Raw genomic sequence first — 17,500 nt, forward strand, 5'->3', positions numbered from 1 at the left:
CAATGACACATCACATTTAAATCGAAGAACGCTTGCGGTGATTGGCTGCGAGCAAAACCATACAAGTAGTCATTTTCTTCTAGATCTGTGTACAAAAAGGATGGAATGCAGGTATGGTTTGACGGGAAGTTTCAATGCTAGTATAGGTTATTCTGGTCCTATCGAGTACTGATACCCAGCCCCAAAGTCATGTAGATAGAAGAGTTCCGACATCTCCATTCACTCCAATGGACCAGTTTTTTACTCTCAAGAGTTCCAGGAAGTAAAATCCTGGATTAAGTAGCACTGTCGAGTTGCAGCAAAATAGACAGTTTGTGTTGTACTCTGAAAGGGTTTTTCCCCCCTTGAATCAAATTGTACATTATCAGCTTTATTTTAGCATGCAAAAGTAGCGCGAGACCCATTCCTGGCTGTTCATTGGCTAATGAGTCTCGCATTTTGGTCCTCTGCTGACGCCACTCTCTCTCTAGAGGACACTACCCAGCCCTAGTGCCAGGTGATGTCACCACCTGTTGTACTCTATAGAGTGCCTAAGTCACGCCTTCTTCCGGGTTTTCTTCCGGGCGTGCGTTCACACCAAGGCGAAAAAATGCTTCACTCGCTTGACCGCGCGAATGATTCTTTTTTAACTTGAACGAATGTGCGAACAGGCAAAGATCACCTTACTCACGCCGCCCGGGGCGAAATTGAGTCTACTCTCATGTTTGCGTTGACTTTGTATGTACAGTAATCTCGCGAATTAGCAAAAATCACCCGGGACCCAGCCCCCCCCCCCCCAATAGTTTTGGGTTTAGACACGCTACACAGGACAAGACTTTAAATTATACAGAGCTAGACTCAAAATGACTGAAGATAAGTCTAATTGAATGATTTTGTTCTGAAGCTGCTGTCCATACTGAAATTACATTTTCAACGGAGAGTTCTTTTATTAGCTGCAGTCATGACTTCAACATTCTGCATAATTGCTTGCTCTTAAGTCGGTAGTCATTTCTATCAAAGTAGGTGTCAGTCTTTTTATTGATATCTTGTTTTGGAATGAAACATTTCAATTATACAGTCTCAGTCTATTGATCTCCTCAAATTATACATACACTTGCCAATATGTCCACCAGCTTTTCGCACGCACGCACATGGCACGCACACACGCACGCATGCACACACACACACACACACACACGCACGCACGAATAGCCCATTTTCACAGCAGCCATTTTGTGTCTCAAGGCAGGGTAAACACTGGTGTAACCAATAACATTAATGAGGGGCCCAGTACTAGAATGGAAGTTGTAAAGTATGGAAACCATCATTATTAATGTTATTGGTTACACCTGTGTTTACCCTGCCTTGAGACACAAAATGGCTGCTGTGAAAAGGGTTCATTATTCGTCTGGAGGATGTGGAAAAATGCATTAAAAAGCAGGGCAGGTATTGACCTGGCCCCCTTTTTAATAAATGTTTCTGTTGTCATCTGAAATGTTTATAAATACGTTTCATTTGATGTGTAAATCTTTCATATCTCCACCTGCATCCATATGTTCAAATGTTCATATCTCAACACCTTTATAGTGTGAGTGGAGAGGCATCCGGAAGCTGCTGTAAAAACACACAGAAACACTTTCTCTCTCTCCTACACATCGCCGCTGCTTTGCATAAACATGCCCACGCAGTCCATATCATCACCAAAACACATACACACACACCCACACACACACACACACACACACACACACACACCAGACATGTCATCGCCCGTATAACGATGACGTCAATGAGTTGATGAGCCATTTATGTATTCATTTACCAGGACGTGTACTGGAGGAGCCAACACACCCATATGACAGAGACATATATGTGCATAATGTATATATACATGTATGTGTACGTATGTATGTATATATATATATACTGTGTATATATATACAGTATACCGTAAAACTTCCAATAAGGGCCCGGGCGTTTATTATGCTAAATCGAGTTTGACCCCAGGCGTTTAAAGGAGACCAGGCGGCAATTGGAGTCAGGCGGTTATTTCTTTATTGTACAAAATTGACCCAGGCGATTATTATTTTTTGTACAGATTTCCTGGTCAGCAGTATCAAAATGCTCATAATATGGTAAATATACCCCTACTTGCACAACTCCACTACTTTTTGAAATGAGTAGGGCATCTTGGTTTCCTGTCCTACACTATTGGATGAACTGATTAATGTCAGGTGTGCCTGATCACTGTTGTTGTGACTGCAGCAGTAAGGCACACCTGACATTAATCAGTTCATCCAATAGTGTAGGACAGGAAACCAAGATGCCCTACTCATTTCAGGAAGTAGTGGAGTTGTGCAAGTAGTCTATTGGGATCACTGAAAAAAAAAATCTAATAACCGCCCAGGGCTGTTATTGGAAGACCGGCGCTTATGTGCAAAATTGAGTTTGACCCCAGGCGTTTATTGGAGACCGGCGGCAATTGGGGACCCAGGCCCTTATTGGAAGTTTTACGGTATATATATACAGTATATATATGCGTGTTCATGCCAATTGGCTTGAAGGGCGTGGATGATGTCACACTCTGACTGACATCACATATCTGGTCGCAGCTATTGCGAATTCGTGCTTGTTTTTAAATGCACAGTGTTTACATGTGTTTTCAGTATGTACAAAATGTGATTCACATACTGTAGAAATATGTATTTAGACAGATCATATCGGTAAATATTAAATATCAAGCATTACAGCAGTGTTAATATTGGTTATCGGTACCAGAATTGTCATATTGGTGCATCCGTAAAAAAAACACAAACGCACGCACGTGCACACGCACGCACGTGCACACACACACACACACACACACACACACACACACACACACACACACACACACACACACACACACACACACACACAAACAAACACAAACACAGTTGCTGTATGGTAATTGAGGCCGCCTCCTAATTAGAGAGCGCCCCCTTTGGCCCTTTACAGCAGCGAGCTGTATACCATTAAGGCACCTGTGTTAGTGTTGTTATTTTACATAGAATGTGTTTGCGGCTCACCAGGGCGGCCATCAGCATGAGAAACAAGACCACAGGGTTAAAGCTAAGGGTGTGTGTGTGTGTGTGTGTGTGTGTGTGTGTGTGTGTGTGTGTGTGTGTGCATGCATGCGCGCACGTAGTGTGAGTCATCAGCTCCCCTGAGAACACATTAGAGGGTCCTCCTGCCTGTTGTTTTCCTCTTCAGCTTTTGTGCAGGAACTTGTTGGCTGTGTGTGTGTGTGTGTGTGTGTGTGTGTGTGTGTGTGTGTGTGTGTGTGTGTGTGTGTGTGTGTGCGTGTGCGCGTGCATGTGTGCGTGCGTGCGCAAAATGTACCACAACAAGCCCGTATCAGAAGATGAGTGGGTGGACACTGCTTGACGGAATCCATACACACACACACACACACACACACACACACACACACACACACGCATGTGCATGCGGACATACACACACACACACACACACACACACACACACACACACACAACCAGATGTCTCTTTGTTCTATGAATGAAGCTGACGAAGCTACGCTTAATCCCCGCGCCAAACGCCAAAATCCCCACAACTCTTGAGTGTGTGTGTGTGTGTGTGTGTGTGTGTTTCTGTGCTTTCGTGTCAAATCTTATCTCGCCTTTAAGAGACAATGCTATCCCACACTGTAATTTCCATCCGCCACGCAGTGTGCTGATTTGAATCTACATTTAGTGTCCTTTCATCGATCCCGGCAAGGATTCAGATATTTGGGGATCACACTCACCCCCCAGATAACACAACTGTACCAGGATCACACTCACCCCCCAGATAACACAACTGTACCAGGATCACACTCACCCCCCCCCCAGATAACACAACTGTACCAGGATCACACTCACCCCCCAGATAACACAACTGTACCAGGATCACACTCACCCCCCAGATAACACAACTGTACCAGGATCACACTCAGCCCCCAGATAACACAACTGTACCAGGATCACACTCACCCCCCAGATAACACAACTGTACCAGGCAAATTATAACAAAATATTTGAGGTGTTTAAAAATGACCTAGCAAGATGGGATGTGCTGCCACTGTGTCTCCTGGGTAGAATAGAGGCTGTAAAAATCAGTCTATTACCCAGACTTGTGTTCTTGTTTCAATGTCTCCCAGTTTGGATCCCGGCATCTGCCTTCAATATGCTAGACAAGCTTCTATCTAAATTCATATGGCAGAATGAGACTTAACACACTTCCTCTTGGGAAGGATAAGGGTGGGCTCAGCCTCCCCAATATAAAACACTACTTTTGGCCAGGGCAACGAATGGCAGTGGTAGCCTGGATCAACGAATGGCAGTGGTAGCCTGGATCAGTAATGATATTGAAACGGGTAGGGTTAATATAGAGCAGGGTTCATTTCCAGGTATACTGTAGCCCTATTATATTGGTTCTGTTGTTTTTGAGCCGGCCATCTCAAAAGGTCCCCTCAGTGGCGTGCCGTCCATTAGGCGAACGAGGCAAATGCTAAGGGCGCTTGAGCCGTTAGGGGCGCCAGAGAGGGTAAAAAAAAAAAAAAAATCTTTTTTTTTTTTTTTACAAATACTTTTTCATGATAATAGGCCTACTATTATTTTACAATAGTAGACAAAAATAAGAAGAACAACGTCTTAAGTCTTTAAATAATAGTGAAATCATTTTTCTAATTCTGGCTTTCTGGCTGCCCGGGCTGCAGCACTTTCACCATGGTCCCTAATCCATACCACCCCACCCACTGCGCGGCCGCGCCCCCTTCTACCTGCTCGGAGCTTTTTCCCAGAGTGGGGGAAGGGAGCTGGAAGGTGGGTGCTGAGGGTGCTGCAGCACCCCCTGGTGGCAAGAAATGGATTTTCGAAATTGTTGGATTTGGCTGTCTTGTGTTTATACCACCAACAAGATGCATTAAAAAATAGTTTGTGCTTCCCAGCTCTAATCTTATTTCATACGCTCTCTCTTCAAAAGTGTTTGATTTTCATCATAATCTGGTTTTCCATAATAATAATAATAATAATAATAAGTTCAGTGTTTATGCCTGTGTTTCTGTCTGTTGTAGTGTAAAACGACTAAAGGGAGAGCAGGTGCTTACATGAAAGTGAGTGAGAAAAGGAGAAGATACTGAATAATGACATCACAACAGTATAATCCTAATGTTAATTTAAAATTAAATATTCTTCTAAATATGGATGAAAGTCCAAAAAACGTAAAATTTTCTTCGGCGCTGCCCTCGCGGGCAGCACAGAGAGACCCTTCCTTACAGCACCCCCTACCTAAAAGTACTTCCAGCGCCACTGGGGAAGGGCGATTCTGAGCCTGCACTGCAGTGCTGGATTAGCTGCGATATAATTTTTATTATATTTTCTTTGGGGGAGGGGGGAGGGGGGGGGCACCAGCAAAAATCTTGCCTAGGGCACCAACTTGGTCAGGCACGCCACTGGGTCCCCTCCTGCCGGATGTTCTGTTGACGGGAGCCATGTTCATCAGTAGTTCTGCTGGGGACCTCTTCCATGCCTTCAAACACAACTCTGTTATCATCTCATTATGCAGATGAGTCCTGCCCCTCGGCTCAGTGGCTAACTGCCCTGCTTCTCTGTCAATGACGTGCACTCTCTTTATCAGCCCCAGCCTCTCACATGCTCTTAATCCAAGAATAGGCTGTCTATCCTCCTTGATTATAGAAAACAGTGCATATGCCTTTTCTCTCTGCATGTTAATGTCAGTCTGCACGCACCTATGGTGGGAATTGGCTCATTCTTGTAGTTGTACAGATTCTGCTTACGGAAGATTGTTGGCTTCTTTTGTATATTTTGAGAAACTCTTTACATGGCAAAATGTTTGTCTGGCCCCCTGTGTCCACGTTCAATGCCACAGTTGTGCCATTGACGTCTAGATGCGCAATCCATTCATCATCACTGGCTTGATCCTTCACCTCTCCTATGTAGAAACCATTTAGATTAGCAGGGAGGGAGTCATCACGGTGTGCGGTCCTTTTTAGATAGTTAATTTGTAATTAATACTCTTCAATTCGAGTGATGGTAGTCTATTGACAGTAGTCTTGTATTTGTACTGTGTTTTGTACGGCGAGACGGAGTCGTGCATCTTCCCGCTCCAAACGCCTACAGTATCTGCAGGAGATGCAGAAGAAACCAAAGCACAGAGGCTGCCCAGATATATTGAATCTCACTATCTCTCAGCAATTAGTTGCTCTCTCCCCTCCCTCCCCCTCTCTCTCCTCCCTCCCTCTCTCTTCTCTCTCCCCTCCCTCCCTCTCTCTATCTCTCTCCCTCTCGCTCTCTCCCCTCCTTCCCTCTCCCCCTCCCTCTCTCTCCCTTCCCTTCCTCCCTCCCTCCCCCTCCCTCTCTCCCCTCCCTCTCTCTCCCTCCCTCCATCTCTCCCCCCTCTCCCCTCCCTTCCTCCCTCTCTCTCCCCCTCCCTCTCTCTTCCCCTCCCTCCCTGTCTCCTCTCCCTATCTCTCTTCCCCCCTCCCCCCTCTCTCTCCCCCCTCTCTTTCTGTCTCTTCTCGTGCCTACTCATCATGTTGATGGCTCACTTGGTGCTCGTCTAGTGTTTCGACTGGTTTCTTTGCACAGCAGTGTCTCAGCCCAAAAAGGCCTGACTTCCTGTTTGTTCATTAGCCGCAAGACGAGCATGTTTTTATTTCCCCTGTGCACTGTTCTGATGGAGTGGCTCAGTAATGCAGAGCTCTGTTTGGCTCAGTAATGCAGAGCCCTGTTTGGCTCGGTAATGCAGAGCTCTGTTTGGCTCAGTAATGCAGAGCTCTGTTTGGCTCAGTAATGCAGAGCCCTGTTTGGCTCAGTAATGCAGAGCCCTGTTTGGCTCAGTAATGCAGAGCCCTGTTTGGCTCAGTAATGCAGAGCTCTGTTTGGCTCAGTAATGCAGAGCTCTGTTTGGCTCAGTAATGCAGAGCCCTGTTTGGCTCGGTAATGCAGAGCCCTGTTTGGCTCGGTAATGCAGAGCCCTGTTTGGCTCAGTAATGCAGAGCCCTGTTTGGCTCAGTAATGCAGAGCCCTGTTTGGCTCAGTAATGCAGAGCCCTGTTTGGCTCTGTAATGCAGAGCCCTGTTTGGCTCGGTAATGCAGAGCCCTGTTTGGCTCGGTAATGCAGAGCCCTGTTTGGCTCAGTAATGCAGAGCCCTGTTTGGCTCAGTAATGCAGAGCCCTGTTTGGCTCAGTAATGCAGAGCCCTGTTTGGCTCTGTAATGCAGAGCCCTGTTTGGCTCTGTAATGCAGAGCTCTGTTTGGCTCGGTAATGCAGAGCCCTGTTTGGCTCAGTAATGCAGAGCCCTGTTTGGCTCGGTAATGCAGAGCTCTGTTTGGCTCGGTAATGCAGAGCCCTGTTTGGCTCAGTAATGCAGAGCCCTGTTTGGCTCAGTAATGCAGAGCCCTGTTTGGCTCAGTAATGCAGAGCCCTGTTTGGCTCTGTAATGCAGAGCCCTGTTTGGCTCTGTAATGCAGAGCTCTGTTTGGCTCTGTAATGCAGAGCTCTGTTTGGCTCAGTAATGCAGAGCCCTGTTTGGCTCAGTAATGCAGAGCCCTGTTTGGCTCAGTAATGCAGAGCCCTGTTTGGCTCAGTAATGCAGATCTCTGTTTGGCTCAGTAATGCAGATCTCTGTTTGGCTCAGTAATGCAGAGCCCTGTTTGGCTCAGTAATGCAGAGCCCTGTTTGGCTCAGTAATGCAGAGCCCTGTTTGGCTCAGTAATGCAGAGCCCTGTTTGGCCAGAGCTCTGTTTGGCTCAGTAATGCAGATCTCTGTTTGGCTCTGTAATGCAGAGCCCTGTTTGGCTCAGTAATGCAGAGCCCTGTTTGGCTCAGTAATGCAGAGCCCTGTTTGGCTCAGTAATGCAGAGCCCTGTTTGGCTCAGTAATGCAGAGCTCTGTTTGGCTCAGTAATGCAGAGCTCTGTTTGGCTCTGTAATGCAGAGCCCTGTTTGTGTGGAGTTATGAGGAGTTGGCCACAGCTTTCATTTGTCTTCACGGTGGTCTTCTCTAGTGTGTGTGCGTTCATTCGCTTCTCATAACAGTTCTCTTTCTGTAGATATGCATTGCCATTGATCCATTTTTGCCTGCTTTACTTGGACAGAATAAACTTTTTTTTTGCTATGGATTAGGTCATATGCTCAAGTACGTGGTGCTATCCTGCAGGGCACAGAGGGTTTTTTGTTTTTGTTTTTTTTAAGCATATTCGTCTAAGCCCCAGAATCCTCTTTGACGCGTTGAAGAATGGCGAGATGTTTGGTTTTCAATTAATTTCAATTGTTATCCAGCTCATTCAGTGATTATATCACTAATAGGATCTAGCAATGAAACAAACAACAATAACAAATCATGTGTCTTTCACAACCGCTCAAGAGATTCAATTAGGTGATAGCGATATATTCATTAGTACCGCAGACACACACGCTGATTGCCACTTATAACCTTTATTAGGACAAAAATAGATTATTGTCAATATCTCATCCCTTTGGTCTATTGACTGTTCCCCTCATCATCATAATGCTCATCCCCCCTAACTTGTGAAGCTTAGCCTAGGGATGCTTTGTAATTTGTGTGTAATCGTAACTTAAATTAGAATTATGGATGGATGGGGTGTCTGGGCAGTGCAACATGAGGGTCGCAGGTTCGAGCCCCCGTGTTACCTCCGGCTTGGTCGGGCGCCCATACAGGCACAATTGGCCGTGTCTGCCAGATTAAACATACGTGTCCTGGTCGCTGCAGTAGCGCCTCCTCTGGTCAGCCAGGGCACCTGTTCGAGGGGAGGGGAACTGGATAGAGCAGCGTGATCCTCGCACGCGATATGTCCTGCCGGTGAAACTCCTCGCTGTCAGGTGAAAAGAAGCGACTGGCGGCTTCACATGTATCGGGGGAAGCACCTGCTAGTCCCTCTCCCCAGATCGGCAGAGTGGGTGGAGCAACGACCAGGACACCCTAGCAGGGAATTGGCCAAGTACAATTGGGGAGAAAACAAACGAAAAATCAGAAAAAGAAAACGAAAACAATTGTGGCTGGAATGGTGAGCATAGTTTGGATTGGGAGGTATACTTTGTTTCTGATCTGGAGGATATGATGATGTTTGTCTGAGCAGTTCATGTCAGCTCTCCAGTCTTGACTGTAGTACTTGCTTACCTCTCTGTAGAAATGATTATTAATGCCTTTTTTTATATATTTGGATTTTTGTAACGCTCTTTTTACTATTTTAAATAAATCTTCTCTGGGCCGTCTTCAAACCATCCAAAATGCTGCTGCACGGCTTTTAACTGGTACCAACTCATATCACCCCAATTTTATACTCTCTACACTGGCGTCCCATAAACTTTAGGGTTGATTTTACAGTACTGGTGCTTACTTTCAGAGCCTTGCATGGTCAAACTCCTCAGTATATCACTGAGCTCATTATTCCCCATACATCAGGTCGGCCTCTGAGGTCCTCTGAACAATTTGTTCCCAGAACCCATTTTAAAACTCGAGGCGACCGTGCTTTTCAAGCAGTAGCGCCAATTTTATGGAATGCCCTCCCATTATCTTTGAGATCTGTTGACTCTTGTGTCACTTTTAAAAAGCAACTGAAAACATTCTTATTTAGACAAGCTTTTGGTTAGCCTACTTGTTGTATTTACCATTTTTAAGGTCCTTACACATTGGGAGTGTTTTTTTCGTGCGATTAATTCGCACGTCAATAATATTTTCCGAACCTATATCAGTCAATGCAACCGTGCATACGAACGGCGAAGTTTCGCTGAGCGTTATTGCGGCGTTTATTTTTTCGAACCACAGTCGATTTTTTAGAAATTCGCTTCCAACGTGTACACATCTGTGGCTGTGATTGACAGGTGGGTCAAAACTCGCATCGCAATTTCGTGCCGTATATTCGCATCGCTCTTGATGTGTAAGGACCTTTATTGTCTGTTTTATTATTTGTTCTTATCGGTCTATTCCCTGTTTGTGTTTTGGAATGTTGTCTTGCATACATGTCCGTTTTCTCTTGTTATTCATCTGCATGGCACTGTGCTGTTTGTGTCATTGCTATTGTTTTTAATACTGTAAAGCACTTTGTGATGTTGTATCTGTGAAAGGTACTATACAAATAAACGTACTTACTGTTCGTCCCCCTGATAGGTGGACGACCTCAAGGCCAAGCTGGCTGCCCAGGAGGTGGAGCTGAAGCAGAAGAATGAGGACGCAGACAGGCTCATCCAGGCAAGAACATTAGTTTGCTAGTTTCAAGCAGTTCTGCCATTAACTCATTGAGTGCCAAGGACGTCGATCGACGTCAAAGTAAATAGTGACGTAGAGTGCCAAGGACGTCGATCGACGTCAAATGCGTTTTTTGACGGTGGGACGTGGATCAAAGCCTCAGGCATCTCCTGTACAAATATGGGAGCTATTGAAGGTGTATAACCTATTTTACGGACTCATTAGGTGGCGACAGTGCTCTCCAGATTAGAGAAAGGTCCGGAAAACAGCTGGAAAAAGCCGTGATCAAAGAGAAACCGATGCATGCTGCAACCAGAGCCATATAGATTGCTCTGTCTGCAGCTGACGTTGGCTGCATCCGCTCCCACAACTGAGCCCCCCCTCTGCCTCTGTCTGTCTGTCTGCATAGTTTATCCACACGATTAGCCGCCAGAAAGGCAGCACCCGACGCCGAAGGGCCAAACCTTTCCCTGTCCAGTCCGGTTTGGCATTTCGGCGTCGCGCTGGGAACAAAAACGGAGCGCTCCGAAAATAGAGTGGGTGCGTGTTGGCTGTGTGTTAGTGTGGGGAGGAGTTTGCAGCTGAGGGGGGGAGGGGGGGAGAGGGGGGTGGGGCACGCAGGGCATCACACAACTACACCACGTCACTACATCAGAAAATATTATCTTCAGACTCAGTGAATGTGCTTGAGATGCTTCATTTCACAAAAGGCGGAATATCTCAGCTAATAATTTGAAACGCCTGTATTTGCTTAAAACGACCTATCTTCTCCGGCTCATAACTAAAGAACGGAAAATGGTATCAATAAACTTTTTTTTGCTGATGATACAATAGAGCCAGCTCGTTCTTTGTGCGTGTTCGGTGTTTACATAGTAATATCACACAATATTCTGTTGGCCTCGAGAAATCACTGAAAACGCTCTGAAAACTCTGGCACTGGGAGCGTCCGTTCTCCAAAAGTGGCTGGCACTCAATGAGTTAAGGTGCCATCCAATGTGCCATGTTGCCTAGCGCAGCTTTTAAGTTGGATATTCAGTCGTAAATTTGTACGTTTGGATATGATGCACCTCGTGGATCCGGAAAGTAAGTGATTGCCATGTCTTCGGACTACAACCTGGATCATTTACTCACCTCTTCTCTGCAACACTGCTGAATTATATACCGTGCTTTGCTTCTTCTTAAAACAATTGAAAAATTAACAATTCTGCCAGTGGTATTGCTTGATAATTCCACTTGTTTCCAATGCAGTTTCATGGGATTTATCAATATGTCAATCAGTAAGGCAGATCACTCCACTAGTATCAAGAAAATGACCTTTGATACAAGAAAAAAGTTGAATAGATTATTTTTAGTTAAGTTGAGTGGCATTTTAAAGACTTAATACTAGTTTAAATTACTTTCTTTGCAATGATAGTGTATTTGAAAATAACGACATGCCATTGCAACTATGCCACGTAGTGATCACTCGTGTCTGTGGCCTCCAGGTGACGTAGTGATCACTGGTGTCTGCGGCCTCCAGGAGACGTAGTGATCACTCGTGTTTACGGCCTCCAGGTGACGTAGTGATCACTCGTGTCTGCGGCCTCCAGGACACGTAGTGATCACTCGTGTCTGCGGCCTCCAGGACACGTAGTGATCACTCGTGTTTACGGCCTCCAGGTGATGTAGTGATCACTCGTGTCTGTGGCCTCCAGGTGATGTAGTGATCACTCGTGTTTACGGCCTCCAGGTGATGTAGTGATCACTCGTGTCTGTGGCCTCCAGGTGATGTAGTGATCACTCGTGTTTACGGCCTCCAGGTGATGTAGTGATAACTCGTGTCTGTGGCCTCCAGGACACGTAGTGATCACTCGTGTTTACGGCCTCCAGGTGATGTAGTGATAACTCGTGTTTACGGCCTCCAGGTGACGTAGTGATCACTCGTGTTTATGGCCTCCAGGTGATGTAGTGATCACTCGTGTCTGCGGCCTCCAGGTGACGTAGTGATCACTGGTGTCTGTGGCCTCCAGGTGATGTAGTGATCACTGGTGTCTGCGGCCTCCAGGTGACGTAGTGATCACTCGTGTCTGCGGCCTCCAGGTGACGTAGTGATCACCCGTGTCCTCCAGGTGGTCGGGGTGGAAACGGAGAAGGTGTCCAAGGAGAAGGCAGTGGCCGACGAGGAAGAGAGAAAGGTGGCAGCCATCGCAGTGGTGGTCCGCGGCAAACAGAGGGACTGCGAGGAGGACCTAGCCAAGGCCGAGCCAGCTCTCATCGCAGCACAGGAGGCTCTCAACACACTCAATAAGGTTTGTTCTCGCTCACTGTCTTTTCCACCTGTCGTATCAGAAGCCATTTCTAAACATGCAGTGAACTCCTGATCATAACCACACTTTACTCCATGTTTAGCACCAATTATACGTTGTGAGCGCTCTCCCACAAGTGCGGATCATTACCACCCGAGTGCAAGATCCACATCGCTGGCAGAGCGGCTGTAGTTTAGCAGCTCCCAGCTCATTATCCAGAACATGCTGTGAGCGGGCGGGTGGTTAAATGGCACTTTACAAACCATTCATGTCCCCGTGCTATTTAATCATTTCATGAATGGACGTAGTTACGTGGCTGGATTATTTGGAAGAGAGCCAAATTGGTGAGTAAACAAGTAAAAGTTGAATTGTTTCTTTCCCCCATCTCATCTGCCAGTTTGAAAATGTAACAAGGAGATGATAGCCTACTACTGCATTAGGCTATTGGGTGATAAGTGCTCGCTATTAACGTTCACATATTAATTAATTGTTCACGCAATCGCGCATATCAATTAATTAAACAAGCAAACGCACGGTTTCCTCAAGTGCCTGTTGACCTGTCTGTCTTGTAGCCTATGGGGAGAAATAAATTGAAAACTAGTCAGATATGCCTTGAATGCCACTTGTAAAATCATCTACAGTTTAACGTTAGTGCGACCACCATTTTGACTGGCGGCTTTTGGGCGATGTAACGGCAAGCACTCACTTTTTGGCACATTGCCACCCCACGTTATCGCCTGAATGCATCGGGAACTTCACAGTGAGACACGTGCGTTATGGGGTAGTGGAGAAAAGTGTTGGGCAGAGATCTCATGTTGTGGATGTAGTGTATGGAGACCTGCGCACACGTTAACCAATTCTGTTCCTATGCGCTCTCTCGTCCTGCAGCAGCACCTCACCACTGCTGTGCCCGCCTGCTCTACTCAGCCAAAAAACACAGACTTTTTCCTTATGTATAGAAACAATGATCACTCGGTCTAGAAGAGTAAAACCAGTAAATAACCTGCCCTGATTTACTGGCTATGATCCAGACTTCATGTTTAGAAATGGTTTTAGAGGCCTTTCTCAGGCCCAGTAGTTTTAAGAGGGCTTGTAATGTACTTTTTCCTTTGTTTGATTGATCTTATCCCAGCTTCAGTGGAATAAGCAATGTCCACAAAAGCCCTGTTCTATATAAAATAAATTAAATCACAGGATTTGCCCTTTATAATAACGGCTTTTCTATGTTCTGCAGGCATTTTTACTTCATCCTGGTAACACATATATATATGAGCAACCTGGAAGATTTTCAAAACACCCTTGGTGTTTAAGAGGTGCTCCCTGTTCAAACAAGCAGAATAGATGGGTCAATCATTGCTTAGAGCTCTGTAAAGATGCCCTAATGACATGAGGATTCTCTGTTGTCTTCTCCAAGTCAGCACAGGTTCTTCTTCTTTTTCCCCTCCCCCTCAATTAACTCAATTAAATAGTCCTCCAATCATTTCTCATTCCTTGTCCCTCCTGTCCTCTCCCGCCCGCCATCAGAACAACTTGACGGAGCTGAAGTCATTCGGTGCGCCGGTGGTAGCAGTGACCAACGTGACGGCGGCGGTCATGGTGCTGATGGCGCCCGGCGGCCGGGTGCCAAAGGACCGCAGCTGGAGGGCTGCCAAGGTGATGATGGCCAAAGTAGACGCCTTTCTGGACGCTCTGGTCAACTTCAACAAGGAGAAGATCCCAGAAGCTTGTCTGAAAGCTATTCGGCCCTACCTGCAGGTACGCACACACGAGACGTGTCCCCTAACAGACAAAATTGTGGAGATTCTGGAAGAGGGTGTTTAAGCCACTCTTCAAGGATTTTCCTTGATAGAACGTGTTACCAAATAAGATTTCATCCATAATGAGCAAAGTTCAAAAGTCTTTTGCAAAGTTTTATTCATACATGTATGGGTCAGTTTAAAAGGTGACAAAGAAACACTTGGAAACAGATTTTTATACGCTGATAACAAGTCATCATTAGTTCATCCCACATGCTCAACTTGCAGATTCAAACCCTTAACCCCCGTAACATGCTACTGTAGCATCACATCATATCCTCTACCTCATAACATTCAGTCCTACTGTAGGCTCTGCTAGGTGACTTCATCTTCCCTGGTATGAGACAAGGAGAAAAACACTTTTCCTCCAGGGCCCAGAAAAGAACAGACTATTCTTAATGAAAGAAAAACACACTAATATATTATTTTATTTCCTACAGACTCATAAATTTAACAGGGGGACGATTACAATGACAGAACCACATTCTTATTCTTAGCGACAGTCCAGATGACAGCCAATGAAAATCAACATGTTAATTAAGCGTTACAAGTTTAACAGCCATCCTGATTATGGAGCTCAATGGAGCTCACATGAGATATGTCAGAGCAGCAGAGAAAGACACAATTCATTTATTCTAAGATGTACTAATGCCGTAGCTTAATATTGTATTTGTATTTGTCTATGATACATCACTCCTCAGAAATTAGAATGTCTGATGTCATCACCCGTTTTTACCAAAAGCGTATTTTTTTTAGCCCAAAATAATTTAATTTGTCAACAAAATACACTGGCGATTGGTGAACACTGTGGCTAATCAGTAGGGCTGTGGCGATTCACTTATCTCCCGATTCGATACTATCACGATACTTGGGTGCCGATTCGATATATATTGTGATTCTTAAGTATTGCGATTCTACGATTATTGCGATTCGATATTACGATTTATTGCGATTTTTGTTTCTTTTTTTCTTTTCTTTTTTCAGTTTGTTTGCTTTTTTACACTAGATTAGAACATGGGAAAAGTTGAATCATACACTAGAGACTGTATATTATATCATGAGTAGGGCTGGGCGATATAGTTAAAAACAGGGGCGGACTGGGTTTATAATTCAGGCCGGGCATTAGATACCAAGCAGGCCAGGCCGATATGGGCCGACGCGCGTGAAATTTGTCCGTTTAAAGCCCAATTTGGGCCAAGTCCAGTTTTACAATGAGATGCACCCACTTTAACCCTGAAGTGTAATTACTTCAGACTAACTAATAAAGTAATAAAACCACTAGTAAACCAGTAGGCGGCGCCTGGCCTGCTGTTCAGTGAGTGGCCTGACTGCGGGCACCCAAAAAATCGATTCTGGAATAAAAGATCGATTAAAAAAATCGTGACATTAAAAATCGCGATACTTAACACATTCACTGCCAGCCGTTTTTTTTTTACTGTAGGTAGGTTCTGCCAGAGGGTTTTTTTGAGGATTCTGGCTCATCTTTCAAGACCCGAGGATTCTTTTCTGCTAAGATTTTGTGAACACACAATATCTCAAAAGAACTAATAGAATGTGTGCTTTCTCTGTCTAAAAGAGTTAGTTTGTAGAGTTAGTAGTTATGTAAGCATTAGCAGTTGAATACAGCATGGTTTCAGCGTCAGAAAAATTATTCTGAGATAAACGGCTTTTTGTGAAATTCGATAGAACAGTCACTTTAACCATTCATTTTTGGCATCAGTAAGACGTCAGACATCTAAACAATAGTTTTGAACAGTAATTTCCTCCATAACAGCAGGAAACCCCCCTCTGCTTCCAACTCCTCCCTCCGTGTGTGTTCTCCTCCTGCCTCCCTGGCTCTGCAGCGGGCGTGTCACAACGAAGTTGCTGCTGCTGCTGTGCCTGTCTGCGCGGCCGCTCTTTGAGGAAGTCTGGATGGACTCGCTCGTTTCTTGGAGTTTTGGTTGAGAGCTTTGATGAAGCTTTTGCGATTCTGGTCATATTTATGCTGCGTGTTTCAAAGTGTGTTCCACCCGTAATCTATTATGCAAATTTGCAATCCCGCACCGCCAGCAATCAGCGCGAAAACGAAAGCGTTTTCGCCAATCCATTTTCATGAGAATGGCTTTTCTCACACTGCTTTTTGCTTGCCTTCCTCTAGTCAGGAGAGCACTGTCGCCACTTAGTGGGTCGGTGGAATGGGTTGTAAACGTTCGGTGGCTCCAATAATTATATAAGAGATGTAAAAGGGTTAGATGCACATCCCACGGTCAAAAAAAAAAAATTCATTTTTTTGACGGAGTAATACGTCATTGGCAGTGAACCGTTGGATTTTTTTTGACGGAGTAATACGTCGTTGGCAGTGAACGTGTTAAGTGAATCGATTTTTTCCCCCACCCCTACTAATCAGTAGACCAGGGCAAAACACTGGCGCCCCACTTGCAGAACCTCCGCGGACCACCAGAGTGCCGCGGCCCACAGGTTGGGAATCGCTGCTCTAAAGCAATGTCCGAAAGGCCTTCGGCTGAGAGCACCAACTGAAGATGGCTGCCACTGCAGAGTCTAGTAGCAGGTGGTGTGTTTGGGCCAATATGAATATGTCCAAGTGATCAAACGGAGGTGATGGTGCAATGCAAATAAAAAATGACATGGTAGGCAGGGAATCTAGCGCTACACTACCCGGACGCCAAGCCAGTAAAAGCCTTGTTTACTTTCTCCTCTCCAGGACCCAGACTTCCAGCCAGACCTGGTGGCCTCCAAGTCGTACTCGGCGGCGGGCCTGTGCTCCTGGGTCCTAAACATCGTCAAGTTCTATGAGGTTTATTGCGAGGTGGAGCCCAAGCGGCAGGCGCTCAGCAAGGCCAACGCTGAGCTGGCCACTGCACAGGAGAAGCTCACTATCATCAAGACCAAGATCAATGTAAGGCATAGAGTTAATTTACTACCCTTTCTTATACTTATGTCAGACTGAAAAATAGAGACCCTTGCACTAACAATAGTAGCAGTGTAAGATACCAATCGTCTTGGTCTCATTTGTTTATAGTGATTACTGTACACACCAAGGCATCACAATTTATTTGACAATGATATATTGACGTTTAAAATACGACTTCTAAAACTTGCACCTGTGTAAAAGTTGCATAATTAGTTTTACTTTAGTGCCAAAAATCACTTTGTCACAGTGGGTGT

The 17,500-nt window shown here is 45.4% G+C and overlaps 1 protein-coding gene across 2 annotated transcripts in view; it reads left to right on the forward strand.

Moving 5' to 3' along the window:
* dnah9 (dynein, axonemal, heavy chain 9) overlaps positions 1 to 17,500 on the forward strand; it is a gene marked incomplete at both ends in the record, with an annotated part of 165,710 nt that overhangs the window by 89,259 nt on the left and 58,951 nt on the right. For both annotated transcript variants that reach the window (XM_083635122.1, XM_083635123.1), the window contains 4 exons: positions 10,174 to 10,254; positions 12,360 to 12,539; positions 14,061 to 14,291; positions 17,037 to 17,231. In XM_083635122.1, the coding sequence (XP_083491248.1) occupies positions 10,174 to 10,254; positions 12,360 to 12,539; positions 14,061 to 14,291; positions 17,037 to 17,231 (687 nt within the window). The remainder of the gene's footprint in view (positions 1 to 10,173; positions 10,255 to 12,359; positions 12,540 to 14,060; positions 14,292 to 17,036; positions 17,232 to 17,500) is intronic.

This window comes from Poromitra crassiceps, assembly GCF_964638095.1.
Source record: "Poromitra crassiceps genome assembly, chromosome: 4".
NCBI lineage: Eukaryota > Metazoa > Chordata > Actinopteri > Beryciformes > Melamphaidae > Poromitra > Poromitra crassiceps.